The sequence below is a fragment of the Globicephala melas genome, chromosome 5, assembly GCF_963455315.2.
Source record: "Globicephala melas chromosome 5, mGloMel1.2, whole genome shotgun sequence".
Classification (NCBI taxonomy): Eukaryota; Metazoa; Chordata; class Mammalia; order Artiodactyla; family Delphinidae; genus Globicephala; species Globicephala melas.
The window spans coordinates 71,689,314-71,705,786 of NC_083318.1; the positions used below are offsets into that span (position 1 = coordinate 71,689,314).

The 16,473-nt window shown below is 38.8% G+C and overlaps 1 protein-coding gene across 1 annotated transcript in view; it reads left to right on the top strand.

Annotated features, from left to right (window-relative positions):
- Window positions 1–10,108, top strand: part of DCUN1D4 (defective in cullin neddylation 1 domain containing 4) — a 70,041-nt gene extending 59,933 nt beyond the window's left edge. The window contains 3 exon segments of the mRNA XM_030880510.2: window positions 4,306–4,410; window positions 6,585–6,687; window positions 6,796–10,108. Coding sequence (XP_030736370.1) covers window positions 4,306–4,410; window positions 6,585–6,687; window positions 6,796–6,851 — 264 coding nt within the window. The 3' untranslated portion in view covers window positions 6,852–10,108.
- The last annotated feature ends 6,365 nt before the right edge of the window (window positions 10,109–16,473 follow it).

Here is a 16,473-nt window from a genome sequence, read left to right on the forward strand (position 1 = left end):
AACATTGAGAGCTGTCTTCCCCCCTTCCTTCTCGGGGAGGTGGATTGGTAGTACACGATGAAATGCTCAGGCTTGGAATCAGACTCCTGGTTCAAGCCCCAGCTCTTATCGATTGTCATTTCATTCCTCTGCCTCAGTTTCCTTATTTATAAATTGGGGATTATAACAATGCCTATCCTAATACGGTTGTTGTATTAAATGAGTTTGAAGTATGAGGCACTTAAAACAGTTTCTGGCTCAGTTTAAGTTCTCAGTAAAAGTTAACCACAGAATTAGAAATAGTTGTTGAATTATTCTTCGCTGACATTACTTAGGTTTCAAATAATAATTTACCTTCCAAGAGTAGTGCATACAGTAATAGAATCTATGCCATACAAAACACTGTGGAGAGGCTATGCCTGTTGGCAGATCTTTCTTTTTCTTTTGTTTTAAAGGAATTGTCAGTAGTTGAGCTTAATCAAGTAATTGCCTTGCAAACATTGTTATTTGAAAACTATGCTGGGGTAAGTTCTGAGAGCATCATGGTTTAGTTTCACTTTTCCCAGTGGGAGGGCACTCATGGGTTTTATGACCTTTTTGCTTGTTTTTAATGTGTATTAAAAAAAAAAACTCTCATTCAAAAAACTGATTTGCTGTATTTTCAGCTTTGTAAACAACCACTTTAAGATTTGAGTTCTTTAGCGCTATTTTTGCCTTATGTTTGTTGAACTGTGGTAAGGAAGACTGCATTTTCTCTTTCTATTTTGTAATCCTGTGGTCTCAAATGAGAGTTCCGTGACCTATATTACAGGTCTTCAGTGAAGACCTTTTGATTTCATGTACTGATTTATGACTTGGTTGTCGCCATTTAAAATGTTTGTGATCATGGGCATTTATACACTGTTTCTCAAGTTCATCTAGTCTCTCTCGAAAATCTTAAGGATTTCTTTTTTAATGTTGAAGATTTTTTCTTTATAATTTTAGTAATTCAACATTCCCCTTTTCAAGTGCAAGTCTTTAAGCTATTAAAACTGTGAAAATTGGAAGTAGATCATTTGACACAAGGGTCGATGATACAGCATATCTGGATACCTAGATGTTTGAAGATTAAATTTTGTAATATATTTATATTTGCATATTGACAATTAACTGTTTAATTACTTTGATTCAGTTTGTGTCATTGGTGCCATTTAAGAAAAAAAATGCTTAGTTTTCACATCTTGCAGGAAGACCTGTGTTGGAGACACAGTCTAACATAAACAAAGGCAATATTTGTTTTCATTTTTGAACGTCAAATCAGAACTTGGTAAAACTTCATTATTCTCTACTCTACATTAGGTGTTAGTAGTCTTTAGCTTGAGTAGTGCATTCCATATACGAAACATAACTTCATAGAATATTCAGAGAAGGATCCTTTGGTCTTGCAGCTGCAAATAAGAGGACTGATCTCATCTGTAACTGAATTTTAAAATCTGTGTTTAAGGAAGACCACAAGGCAGAATCTAGTTGTGTATTGTATGGGGTTAGTGCATCTTTGGTGTGTGCATAGAACCTGTTCAGTTCCTATTATTATTTGAAAAATAAAATTGCTTTTTATTTTGTTATCTTCGAAAATGAAAGTTGAGTTAAGAGGCAGGCAGGGAGAAAAGTTTCACTTCTTCTCCTTTAACCTCAGTGGGCCTTCTGGGGATGCTTATTGACTCTGGACAGCCTGTCTCAAGGTACTTTCTGCTTAAATTCTGACCTGGAGATGCAGAAATCTGCCACTCGCTCCATGGTGCTCCACGAGCAGAGTCCACAGCGTTGGTGTTGACAGTGTACTATTTGAATTTCCTGCGAGGGGTTTCTAGATGTCTTTGCTGTATTCCTTGAATTTGTTAAGGTGATTTTTTTTTTTTTTAAATACTTGTAATGTTGATGGCTGCTTCATAGAATTCTGGGAGATTCATTTCACTTTTAATTGGGAAGCCCTTTGAGAATGCCATTAGGATCATTGTCAGAGAACCCCCGGGCATGTCTCCATTTCGCTGTTCAGTAGCTGTTTGCTCTGGGGTCTCTCAGCTGTGCTGTCCCCAGGAATTCGGAATGCCCCCAGTCATGGTCATTTGCACGTAGCCTCACGTCCACCCACAGGCAATGTTGGTTATCAGCGAGATGCCACTGTTGAGATCGAGAGTGCATCCATAATATCTCTCTCTTATTTGCTAGGCAGAAGATGGTGTTAGTGATTGCGAGCTGCTGGCTGGCACCCTTGCAGAGCAGGAGTAAGTGAGTGCTGTTCAGCTTTCCAGTCCTGTGAGTCTGATGCCTTTCATCCATGTTTTGGCATCGCTGCCAAACACATGCATTGAAATCCTTCATGATCATCAGTTTGTCAGATGATTGCACTGTTTCAAAGAGTCTGTCCAGGTCCTTTGTATCTTTTTTTTTTGTCACCTTAGTGTATGTCCATTGTGACGGGGACATGGATGATGTTGGAAGAAGGCACAGTATGTTATCAGGGCGAGACTAGCGACTTTAGGTTGAGTGAAGGATTACGAACTCCTCCAAGGGAGAGCATTTCCAGAGCGCCCGTGCCCTCAGCCCAGTGCTGCCGGAGCTGTTGTTCAGCAGGTGACCTGGGGGCCCGGTCCTGAGGTGCCGCGTGTGTTTTCAACAGTCCCCTCGTTTTCCTTGTGGATGCTCCATAGTGGGGTGTGCTGTTGCTGCCACACCCACGTGACACGGTGAGAGGAAGCTTTCCGTTTCCTTGCACGGTGCACCGCAGAAGCAAGAGCCCGTGCAGTGCCACAGACCTGTGAGGCTTGGTGGCAGAAGGTGGGCCCCCTCGAGGGCACCTTTCCTGCCTGCCGTCGTCCTCTCCACGGAGTGAGTACTGCAGCCCTGAGCAGGATGATATGCGTGGCCGGGGACCGCAGAGCAGGCTGTAGAGAGGAGGCCCCTATTGGCACTGCACTGTGGAGTGGGGGTCCCCCGCCATCCTCAGACTTCAGTTGTGTGGCCAGAACAGGGAAGGCTGACTCGGAGCCATCTGACCTGGTCTCGGTGGGTGAACGGTCGTTGTGCTGTACCACCAGGACCAAAAGACAGACCCATCACACATCTTCCCGAATCTTCATCTACTTTGTTGGCTGTTGAGCTAGGCCCTTACATTTGCTGTATTGTTTAAGTCCGTCACTTTAAAATTCAGTGTCACGGCCAGAAATTCTCTGTATACTAAAGAGCACTTCACTGTTAGAATCCTTGCGGTAACAATTTTTTGAGGAGGTGTGTGTAGCTGCATATGTGGCTGACAGTGGTGGTCACGGCATCACCCCGTAATTTGGTGAACATCTAGATTCCACCCCATGTGGGATAGCCAGGCACTTTTCCTTTTCCCTTTGTAGAAAAGTACTTTTGCAAACTTTCTTTGAAGTTGAGATACCACGAGGAGGCTAGCTCTGGATATATAAAGTTACCACCTAGGGTCCCACGTCCTCTGTCCTTTTGCATAGAAACTGCCCACCTGTAGTTCCCGAATGGAACTTTGTAAGAAAGCTCAGTGAGAAATTAGGATTCTTAATTGCGAGTATAAGTAAAATGAGCTTAATCTGCCCATATTCAGGTTTATGTAAATGTGTTTTCTGGATTCCTTATGCAATGTTGTCTTTCACTTGACTGTTAGTCAGGGGTGTTCTGCTAGGAGATTTCACATCCAGCGACTCCAAGGTAAGGACTGTAACAGGTAGACAGACTGCTTTCTCCCAGAGTGGGGGAGTGAATGCATCCTCTGATTTGGGAAGACCCTCCAGAGCCCCAGCATTCATTATGAGCTCAATTTAACAACATTTTTAGGTTACAAGAAAAACATTTACCAAAGAAATAAAAATTGGTGGAAAAATGATTTTTATCAAGGAAACCTGATTCCTAAGCATGGAATTAGAAACCTTTAAACTCCATTTAGTCAAGTTACGGGCTTTGGGATCAGTAATTATGATGTTGATAATAATCATAAATGTCAAACAGCAAGTTACAGATTTTTATTTATCGCATGAAATAATCATATAGAGATTGTTACCATGTAACTAATGTATTTTGCATTAGGGTGATCAATCAGTTGACATGACTCTTTCTCACAGTAAAATTATATAGTACAAAACCGTTTACTCTTCCCACTGTGTCCTGACTACCTCCCCTCCCCCACCTTAGTCTGAATTCAGGGTTTTTATAGTGTATGATAAATGAGCTGTTTACTAATTTTTTTGTTGAAGTAAAACAGAAATTTGGATTATTGGGATTTATTATTTGGGGGCACCTGGCTCATCCTTGTTTTTGTTTGTTAAACAGGAAAAGGACCAGCGCAGCCTAGACATAAACACTGCCAAGTGCATGTTGGGACTGTTATTAGGAAAAATCTGGCCCCTTTTTCCAGTTTTTCACCAATTCTTAGAGGTACTAAATTGTTATTTTATGGAATGTATGTTTGCTTGCTTAGAACAACCAAGTATACTTTATTTAACTCTTTTATGTAATTTTCTGTTTGTTGTACTTTTCTGCCTGTAGGAACTGTGGTGATGTAATTGCTGTCAGTGAGCACTTCCCTGCGTTCTGAGTGTGCCCGTGTGTGCATTGCATGTGCCGCATCGCTCCCCAGTACAAACACATCAGAGACAGCGCGGCTGTGTCCTTTCCTCTCTTGTCCCCATTTTAAAAGCTAGTTTTTGTTTAGATTTCCTGCTCTTCATAAAAAGAGTAAAACAAGATTTACTTTCTTTTGTGGCTTTAGGTGAACTTCTACTTTTCTGAAGCAAAGGTTAGAGAACAGCCACCTGCCTTCTCACTAAATTAAGTTTGTAATGTATTCTTATCTATGCTTATCTCCAAGTAACTTGGGGACCTAGATCAATCTAAGTGGCAAACTCCTTCAGACAGCATCTCCTGCAGTTTAAATTTTCTTCACATTTGTATAAGAAGTAATCCAGCACTTTCCTCTCTCATTGTCGTTCGTTTGCTTTAAGTATTAGTGATAGAAATTTTGAGCTGTTGGTTATTAAGAACTGGCTTTGTTGCAGTGTAATAACTCTGCAGGACCTGAAAGAATCTGAGATGTAAGTTTGAGTTACATGGGTTGTCATGTCATATAGAGCATCCTTCTTGCCCTCCAGTCCCAGGCCCCTTTAAAAAATGCTTTCTGCTTGAAAGGATGAGGGTGTTGCATCTTTGAGAAGATCCTGGGCCTTCCCCTGACTCCAGCTTCACTCTTGAAATGATCTTCCTTACAACTTACTTGGTGTAATGGTCCAGAAAAACTTCCAACTGAAAGGATTCTTTGAGAACTATTACTAAAAATTGCTTTTCGCATTACTAACTGGGACTCCCAAAGAAAGGTATAAAAACTAGTTTTTAATATAAGAAGTACTTGTTTACTTGTACTTGTGACAACCCATATTTACCGGTGATCTGTTCCAGTTTCTCTGACAGCCTTAAGAAGTGTTAGCTTTGTTTGGAAAATGAGTAGAAACAGGTTCCTGTTCTCAGAGAGTTGGGCAGAATTTGAGCCCGGGTGTGAAGGGTTCTGTAGCTGAAGACCTTGCCGCCAGCAAATTTGACTTCGCACAGTTCCAGGGGCACCATCAACTGTTTCGGTGACTGGGTTTTGCTTTTAGTTGCTTAGAAAGTTAAACTTGTGGTCTGTGCTTTGTTCTCTCTCTTATATTAGTTTGCATTTTTCTTTGAAAAGGGCACAATAATCCTTTCATTTGAGCTTTTCTTGTGTTTGCATCCTCCAAACCGTTGGTGCAGCTCTCTTTGCTTTTAAGTACTTGTTTTGTTTTCCAGTGTTCCTGATTTTAGTGGCGAGGATTTTTAAACATTGTTGGACTGGGTTTTATTTTTAAATCTTTATACAGGAATACTGTATTTTAAAATATGCACGTGGCATATTTCTTGTCTGGGAGGAAGAGAAAAACTAGTTCATCGCTATTCTGAGTTCTTTTATGATCAGAGTCAAGTTCTGAATTATTAGAGGAGTAACCCTTCAGTGGCTAGACCGCCTGGTCCTGAGACCGCTTGCAGCACTTAGCGAGGTCTTGCTGAGTCAGCCCACCACTGCGTGCGCTGTAAGCTAACAGTTGACAGTGAGCATGCCGTTCATGTCAGGGGCTATTAATGGGAGCAACTCTTTATTTAGCACTTACTGTGTGCCAAGCACTAAATAAAGTACTTTACGTGAATTAGAGAAGTTATCTCTTTAAATGCTTGCCACATCTCTGTGGGATAGGAATTATCGTTCTTTTACGTAAAAGGGTTTCTGCCAGTTTAGAAATTTCACTTCTGGGGGATGTAAAATTGTGTTTTTTGATGTATTTGTTGTTTTGTGTTGAGCCCCCATAATATTTTTGTAATGAAAATTGTCATCTGAAGCTCCCCTCTTGCTCTCTCTCACCCTTCTCCTAGATTAGGGCTGCCTTCCCTGGTGGTCCAGTGGTTAGATTGGTGCTTAGCGTACCTCAGATGGAAAGAGTTAACCTTCGTGAACTTTATTAAGTTGATTGTTACAGCAGTTGAAACCATCTCATTTGTTAATTGTGTGTGTCAGTAATTCATACTACTTTTCCCTCCACCAGCAATCAAAATATAAAGTTATTAACAAAGACCAGTGGTGCAATGTGCTAGAGTTTAGCAGAACAATTAACCTTGACCTCAGCAACTACGATGAAGATGGAGCATGTAAGTACGGGGCAGGTGTTCCCCTGCCCTCCCCCCGCCCCTGCACAGTTGCTCATCTGCCTCATTGTGAGAAGCCTCATAGCCGTGTTGTTCTCTCTCTCTCTTCAGGGCCAGTTTTGTTGGACGAGTTTGTGGAATGGTATAAAGACAAACAGATGTCCTAGGACTTTATGCATAGCAGCGAGAGAGTCACTGTTACCACAGTTATGTCAACCATTAGCCATAAATTGCTGTTTGTATCCAAGCGCATGCTGCTTTTCTTGCACTGTCTCCCTTTGGCAGGGACGTGTTGGTGTTTGCTATTGAATGGGCCAGCTCTGCTTGCTGTGTAGCATTGTTCTCTTGGAAGGCTGCTTTGCAGTTTGTATTTACACTACAGATTGGTGAATTTGCCAACGTCCTCACTGTGATTATGTGTATATTGCTGTTTAAATTTTGTATATGTGTATAAAAAGAAGAAGCTTCACCTAGAGATTATTTCTGCAAAAATGTATTGTAAAATAATTTTTGTGGCATATTTCTAGTCCCTTTTTTCAGATGAACCAATTATACATTTATTTGGTCTCAAATGTAGCATTTCAGAAAACAAGACAGAACAACTGTTACCATATGCAAATGTTGCCAGAATTAACCTTACTGTTTAAGAGGCCAACTTTGGAAGGAGGTGGGAGTCATAACTTTTCAGAGGCATATGCCAAATATAATTTGGTGTACTTAAATATTAGCATTTTTAAATGATGGAAGTTAGAATAATTGAACACACAGATACATACTATGCCACAAGTCATTTCCACCATGCAGGGTATAGGTTTTGATTTTCTAATGTGAAAGCTAGCGTGGTTTGCCTATAGGTACAGATGAACAAATTAAAATTGCATCTTTTTATTTTTCATTGGTTTTAAACTTTTGTAAACAACTTTAGCGTGTTTTTTTCTCTTTTTCTTGTGCATTCTTCTAGTCAGTGTTTGGTCTGCTGATGCTTTCTATGCTGTTCTAAGTAAAATTTATTTTTCCGCCTCCACGATAACCTAGTGGTTTGCTGGCAGTTTATAACTGCAGAGCACCTTTACTTGTGGCTTGAATTTTTAGTTAAGCTTTCATGGTGTTTAGTTCTCTAGTTTTGAGGGGGAAAGAACTATACTATAAGTGAGAGGTGTTTTGTTTTCCATTTTTGTTTCTTTCACGCTAGGCTTTTACTGGCAGAATGTCCATTGCAGGCAGTGGACACGACACCACCAGCATTGGGCTAAAATCTCTATTGCACGGTAGGACCTTTCCTGGAGGGGCCGCTCATCATTACCTGAGTAATGTGTACAGAGAGGTGATAGCCATTATTTATGTGGATGAGGAAACAAGAGTAAACAGGACGATAGTTTTAGGTTTGTACTTTATGTCTTCTTTTTTTTTCCCCCTTGTCTTACCCTTCTCAAGGAAATGTATAAATAACATGTTTCTCCCTCAACTATCTGGTGCTATTGAATGACTAATTTAGTCCCTAAAGTTTTGTGAAAACACAAAAGTCTAACGACTTAAACCAAGTGAAAGCTAATGGTGCATTTAAACAAGTGAATGCCTAGTTGTGAGCAAAATCCATGATTGAACGTGCAGCAGTTGGAAGAGGTTCCGATTATTTCAAAATCTGGCCCCCAAACCTTTTGGGTCAAATGTGAACCTCTAAATGGCATTAAATGAGTAAAGCACACGGACAGTGCTACTCTTGACCATGATTTCACAGTTTCTTTGCCAACAGTGTTCAGATTTTCATATATTATTTTTTTCCCTAACTGAACCACCAAAGACAGGAATTTTGTATGTATATACAGTGTGTGTGCATATACAAAATCATGATATGGTAGAATGAAATTACTTCCTTTTTCTACCGAATAGAAAGGTTTGGTTTGCTGTGAAATAAACCAGAAGTTGGAAAAACTCTGTAGTGATTAAGCATACTTAACCATTCCTTGTTGAGACGTTGTAGACTCCCTTCTACCTTACACATTCACACCAGTTTGCACCAGTTTGCACAGATTCCTATCTGCAAAGCATAGAAGATGTTGAGCAAGCACTGCTCCTGAGACCAACGCGTTGAAAGGGCTTCCGTTCTGACGGGCACCTGCTACTCCAGTGGCGATTGGCCGTAGGCAGGTTCCAATCTGTTGAAAACTTGAGTCATTTTCAGAAGGATCCAATAAAGTTTAAAAATTACACCTTAAAGGCAGCAGTTCTTAAATTTGATCAACTCTAGTTTTGTTTAAAGCAAATATAAAATCATAGATGAAATTGGTTTAAAAGGTATTGTTAGAAACTGGAGACTTTTTTAAACACTAAAGCACAGTTAATCCTAAAATAAAAGGATTGTTACAGGGAAGATGTTACATTTTAACCACAATGGACATTTTGATGATAGGGGTTTTGGAAAAGCCAAGTAAAAACTATTTCATGATGTACCTAATATGGAAATAAGTATTCCAAAGGGATAATCTTGCATATTTAGAGAAGTCCAAGTAATCTTTGAACTCCCTTGAAAAATAAATCTTTGTGACTGCAGAGTGCTTGCCCTTGGTTTTCTTGATTCTGTGCAGTTATTTTTAAGGGGAAGAAGAGGGGCCAGGGTAATAAGACACTTTTTCTTAAAAATGTCCCTCAGTTACATAAGCACTTGTTTATGGGTGAATGCCAAGTGAATGAGGGTGCCTTTTTCTGGTTTTTCTTTCTCACCTACGTTTCCCCCCTTTCTCTTTCCATCATGTTTTGAACTCCACGTTGCAATACTCTGTCATAATAGAATGCAACTTTTAGATGTTTACTGCTGCGGTAGGTTGGAAATTTCCTTATTTGATTTGCCATAAACACCTTCTATAACATTACATGCAGCTTATTTGAAGCATGACCTCTGAATTAAGTTTTTATAAATCTGACTAGACAGACCTCTAGATTCTGGATTAACAACAAACTTCTGTTGCCTCTCAGTCTCCATCTTAACAGTGCTTTTGAAGTTTATACAGAAAGCTTTAAAAGTTAGTTTGTGCCCTTGGTTTTTATTCTTACAACTGCTAAAATACCTCTGTACGCCTTATCTTTTATTCTTTCATACATTGTATAATAAATGTATAGAATTCATTGACCAACTGAAAGGTTGGGTGTCTGTAAATGAGACCAAAACGTGGGTTGCTTTTTTTCATGAAGTCATTTCTCTTGGGGGTTACTGTTAGTGAACAGCAGCTAACCTGTAACTGTGAATGCTTCGTGTCGTCAGTATTTGCATTACCTTCATAAACGTGTGCAAGTCCTGTGACTCCCAGCTTAACTGAAATACTGTTATGCCATCTAACTTGAGTACAGCAAACTGGTTTTAGGTTTTAATGGAATTGATGTAAAACGATACCCCATAAATAAAAAGTATTTGTGTTTGGTTTCAGAACTGATTTGTCAATTTTTTCTTCTCTTCTCTGACTTTTTCTTTAAAAATCACTTACGGTAGTTTCAAAGTATTTCGTTTTTTAATCTTTTTTGCTTTTCCCCAACTTTTTATATGGAAAAATTTCAAAGCTACGGAAAAAACGCAAGAATAACATAATGAACACTCATATACCTATCACCTACGTTTTCCGTTGTTCACATTTTGCCACATTCTCTGTGCCACTCTGAGTGTGTGTGTGTGTGTGTGTGTGTGTGTGTGTATGTGTGTACTTCTCCCTATAGATACAGAGACGGAATTTTTTCTGAACTATCCTAAAGTAAGTTACATTATGACACTCCATATTTTGAAACAAGGGCATTCTTATAACCACAATACACTGCTCACACTCAAGAAATATAACACTGATACAATACTATTACCTAATATACAGTCCAGATGAAAACCTCCCCCTTGGTACCAAGAATGGCCGTGAGAATTATTTTATTTTTAATCCAGGGGTAAGCAATGCATTTAGTGGTCATGCATCTTCAGTTTCCTTTAACTTAGAATAGTTCCAGATACAGTATTTTAATAAGACAGTACAAACAGTCCTCAGCCAAAGAGGAAAAAAACTAAAATTCTTTTAATAAAATTTAAAATTTACTACTGTGGAGTATTTCTAAACATCGAGCTAATAACCTAGTGCTTACCATGTGCCAGGAGCCAGGTAGAAATGACCATTTTTACTATCTCCAAGGCTACCACCCACTTAGTTTGTAAGTGTGTGTCAGCATTGGTCACCACTTTCTAAAACTGTCCTACACTAGAATCTTACTTCCCTGTGGCGGGGCCTCCAGCTCAGAGTGGATGCCCAGAAAATGGATGAGGAAGGAAGCAAGTCACATGGCCAGGAATTGTCAGGACATAAGAAACCTCGTGTAGAGATCAGAGAATCCAGGAAGGACTGATACAGATGTTAAGATTTTTAGAAACTTGAAAGCAAGAGAGGAGGTAGAGAACAAGATTCCTAAAAAACAGGATCCAGGTACACACTTTTATTTATTTTTTCCTTGGGGGCCATTTTATTTCTTTAACATCTTTATTGGAGTATAGTTGCTTTATAATGTTGTGTTAGTTTCTGCTGTATAACAAGGTGAATCAGCTATACATACACATGTATCCCCATATCTCCTCCCTCTTGCATCTCCCTCCCACCCTCCCTACCCCACCCCTCTAGGTGGTCACAGAGCACCGAGCTGATCTCCCTGTGCTGTGTGGCTGCCTCCCACTAGCTAGCTATTTTACATTTGGTAGTATATATATGTCCATGCCTCTCTCTCACTTCGTCTCAGCTTACCCTTCCCCCTTCCCATGTCCTCAAGTCGATTCTCTACGTCATCTTTATTCCTGTCCTGCCCCTAGGTTCTGCAGAACCATTTTTCTTTTAGAATCCATATATATGTGTCAGCATACAGTATTTGTTTTTCTCTTTCTGACTTACTTCACTCTGTATGACAGTCTCTAGGTCCATCCACCTCACTACAAGTAACTCAATTTCGTTTCTTTTGATGGCTGAGTAATATTCCATTGTATATATGTGCCACATCTTCTTTATCCATGCATCTGTCAATGGACTCTTAGGTTGCTTCCATGTCCTGGCTATTGTAAATAGTGCTGCAGTGAACATTGTGGTACATGACTCTTTTTGAATTATGGTTTTCTCAGGGTATATGCCCAGTAGTGGGATTGCTGGGTCGTATGGTAGTTCTACTTTTAGTTTTTTAAGGAATCTCCATACTGTTCTCCATAGTGGCTGTATCAATTGACATTCCCACCAACAGTGCAAGAGGGTTCCCTTTTCTCCACACCCTCTCCAGCCTTTATTGTTTGTAGATTTTTTGATGATGGCCATTCTGACTGGTGTGAGGTGATACCTCATTGTAGTTTTGATTTGCATTTCTCTAATGATTAGTGATGTTGAGCATCCTTTCATGTGTTTGTTGGCAATCTGTGTATCTTCTTTGGAGAAATGTCCATTTAGGTCTTCTGCCCATTTTTGGATTGGGTTGTATTTTTTTTGATATTGAGCTGCATGAGCTGCTTGTATATTTTGGAGATTAATCCTTTGTCAGTTGCTTCGTTTGCAAATATTTTCTCCCATTCTGAGGGTTGTCTTTTCGTCTTGTTTATGGTTTCCTTTGATGTGCAAAAGCTTTTAAGTTTCATTATCTTCCATTTGCTTATTTTTGTTTTAATTTCCCTTTCTCTAGGAGGTGGGTCAAAAAGGATCTTGCTGTGATTTATGTCCTAGAGTGTTATGCCTATGTTTTCCTCTAAGAGTTTGATAGTGTCTGGCTTTACATGTAGGTCTTCAATCCATTTTGAGTTTATTTCTGTGTATGGTGTTAAGAAGTGTTCTAATTTCATTCTTTTACATGTAGCTGTCAGTTTTCCCAGCACCACTTATTGAAGAGGCTGTCTTTGCTCTATTGTATACTTTTGCCTCCTTTATCAAAGATAAGGTGACCATATGTACATGGGTTTATCTCTGGGCTTTCTGTCCTGGTCCATTGATCTGTATTTCTGTTTTTGTGCCAATACCATACTATCTTGATTACTGTAGCTCTGTAGTATAGTCTGAAGTCAGGGAGCCTGATTCCTCCAGCTCTTTTTTTTTTTCTCAACATTGCTTTGGCTATTCGGGGTCTTTTGTGTTTGCATACAAATTGTGAAATTTTTTGTTCTAGTTCTGTGAAAAGTGCCACTGGTAGTTTGATAGGGATTGCATTGACTCTGTAGATTGCTTTGGGTGGTATAGTCATTTTCACAATGTTGATTCTTCCAATTCAAGAACATGGTATATCTCTCTATCTGTTTGTATCATCTTTAATTTCTTTCATCAGTGTCTTATAGTTTTCTGCATACAGATCTTTTGTCTCCTTAGGTAGGTTTATTCCTAGGTATTTGATCTTTTTGTTGCAGTGGTAAATGGGAGTGTTTCCTTAATTTGTCTTTCAGATTTTTCATCATTAGTGTATAGGAATGCAAGAGAATTCTGTGCATTAATTTTGTATCCTGCTACTTCACCAAATTCATTGATTAGCTCTAGTAGTTTTCTGGTAGCATCTTTAGGATTCTCTATGTACAGTATCATGTCATCTGCAAATAGTGACAGTTTTACTTCTTCTTTTCCGATTTGGATTCCTTTTATTTCTTCTTCTTCTCTGATTGCTGTGGCTAAAACTTCCAAAACTATGTTGAATAATAGTGGTGAGAGTGGGTAACCTTGTCTTGTTCCTGATCTTAGTGGAAATGGTTTCAGTTTTTCACCATTGAGAACGATGTTGGCTGTGGGTTTGTCATATATGGCTTTATTATGTTGAGGTAAGTTCCCTCTATGCCTACTTTCTGGAGAATTTTTATCATAAATGGGTGTTGAATTTTGTTGAAAGCTTTTTCTGCATCTATTGAGATTACCATATGGTTTTTATCCTTCAGTTTGTTAATATGGTGTATCACATTGATTGATTTGTGTATAATGAAGAATCCTTGCTTTCCTGGGATAAACCCCACTTGATCATGGTGTGTGATCCTTTTGATGTGCTGCTGGATTCTGTTTGCTAGTATTTTTTTGAGGATTTTTGCATCTATGTTCATCAGTGATACTGGCTTGTAGTTTTCTTTTTTTGTGACGTCTTTGTGTGGTTTTGGTATCAGGGTGATGGTGGCCTCGTAGAATGTGTTTGGGAGTGTTCCTCCCTCTGCTGTATTTTGGAAGAATTGGAGAAGGATAGGTGTTAGCTCTTCCCTAAATGTTTGATAGAATTCGCCTGTGAATCCATCTGGTCCTGGACTTTTGTTTGTTGGGAGATTTTTAATCACAGTTTCAATCACAGTGCTTGTGATTGGTCTGTTTATATTTTCTATTTCTTCCTGGTTCAGTCTCAGAAGGTTGTGCTTTTCTGAGAATGTGTCCATTTCTTCCAGGTTGTCCATTTTATTGCCATATAGTTGCTTGTAGTAATCTCTCATGATCCTTTGTATTTCTGCAGTGTCAGTTATTACTTTTCCTTTTTCATTTCTAATTCTGTTGATTTGAGTCTTCTTCCTTTTTTTCTTTGATGAGTCTGGCTAATGGTTTATCAATTTTGTTTATCTTCTCAAATAACCAGCTTGTAGTTTTATTGATCTTTGCTCTTGTTTCCTTCATTTCTTTTTCATTTATTTCTGATCTGATCTTTATGATTTCTTTCCTTCTGCTAACTTTGCGGTTTTTTTGTTCTTGTTTCTTTAATTGCTTTAGGTGTAAGGTTAGGCTGTTTATTTGAGATGTTTCTTGTTCCTTGAGGTAGGATTGTATTGCTATAAACTTCCCTCTTAGAGCTGCTTTTGCTGCATCCCATAGGTTTTCGGTCATCGTGTTTTCATTGTCATTTGTTTCTAGGTATTTTTTGTTTTCCTCTTTGATTTCTTCAGTGATCTCTTGGTTATTAAGTAGTGTATTGTTTAGCCTCCATGTGTTTGTATTTTTTACATTTTTTTTTCCTGTAATTGATACCTAGTCTCATAGCGTTGTGGTTGGAAAAGATACTTGATATGATTTCAGTTTTCTTAAATATACCAAGGCTTGATTTGTGACCCAAGACATGATCTATCCTGGAGAATGTTCCATGAGCACTTGAAAAGAAAGTGTATTCTGTTGTTTTTGGATGGAATGTCCTATAAATATCAATTAAGTCCATCTTGTTTAATGTATCATTTAAAGCTTGTGTTTCCTTATTTATTTTCATTTTGGATGATCTGTGCATTGGTGAAAGTGGGGTGTTAAAGTCCCCCACTATGATTGTGTTACTCTCAATTTCCCCTTTTATGGCTGTTAGCATCTGCCTTATGTATTGAGGTGCTCCTATGTTGGGTGCATAAATATTTACAATTGTTGTATCTTCTTCTTGGATTGATCCCTTGATCATTATGTAGTGTCCTTCTTTGTCTCTTTTAATAGTCTTTATTTTAAAGTCTATTTTGTCTGATATGAGAATGCTACTCCAGCTTTCTTTTGACTTCCATTTGCATGGAATATCTTTTTCCATCCCCTCACTTTCAGTCTGTATGTGTCCCTAGGTCTGAAGTGGGTGTCTTGTAGACAGCATATATGTGGGTCTTGTTTTTGTATCCATTCAGCCAGTCTATGTCTTTTGGTTGGAGCATTTAATCCATTTACATTTAAGGTAATTATGTATGTTCCTTTTACCATTTTCTTAATTGTTTTGGGTTTTTTATTGTAGGTCTTTTCCTTCTCTTGTGTTTCCTGCCTAGAGAAGTTCCTTTAGCATTTGTTGTAAAGCTGGTTTGGTGGTGCTGAATTCTCTTAGCTTTTGCTTTTCTGTAAAGGTTTTAATTTCTCTGTCAAATCTGAATGAGATCCTTGCTGGGTAGAGTAATCTTGGTTGTAGGTTTTTCCCTTTCATCACTTTAAATATGTCCTGCCAGTCCCTTCTGGCTTGCAGAGTTTCTGCTGAAAGATCAGCTGTTAACCTTATGGGAATTCCCTTGTATGATATTTGTTGCTTTTCCAACTTGCTGTTTTTAATATTTTTTCTTTGTGTTTAATTTTTGATCACTTGATTAATATGTGTCTTGGCATGTTTCTTCTGGATTTTCCTGTATGGGACTTGCTGCGTTTCCTTTCCCATATTAGGGAAGTTTTCAACTATAATCTCTTCAAACATTTTCTCAGTCCTTTCTTTTTCTCTTCTTCTTCTGGGACCCATATAATTTGAATGTTGGTGTGTTTAATGTTGTCCCAGAAGTCTCTGAGACTGTCCTCAATTCTTTTCATTCTTTTTTCTTTATTCTGCTCTGTGGTATGGTAATTATTTCCACTATTTTATCTTCCAGGTCACTTATCCTTTCTTCTGCCTCAGTTATTCTGCTATTGATGCCTTCTAGAGAATTTTTAATTTCATTTATTGTGTTGTTCATCATTGTTTGTTTGCTCTTTAGTTCTTCTAGGTGGTTGTTAAACGTTTCTTGTATTTTCTCCATTCTATTTCCATGATTTTGGATCATCTTTACTGTCATTACTCTGAATTCTTTTTCAGGTAGACTGCATATTTCCTCTTCGTTTGTTTGGTCTGGTGGGTTTTCATCTTGCTCCTTCATCTGCCACATATTTCTATGTCTTCTCATTTTGTTTAACTTACTGCATTTGAGGTCTCCTTTTCTCAGGCTGCAGGTTTGTAATTCCTGTTGTTTTGGTGTCTGCCCCCAGTGGGTAAGCTTGGCTCAGTGGGTTGTGTAGGCTTCCTGGTGGAGGGGACTGGTGCCTGTGGTCTGGTGGATGAGGCTGGATCTTGGCTTTCTGGTGGACAGGACCGTGTCCGGTG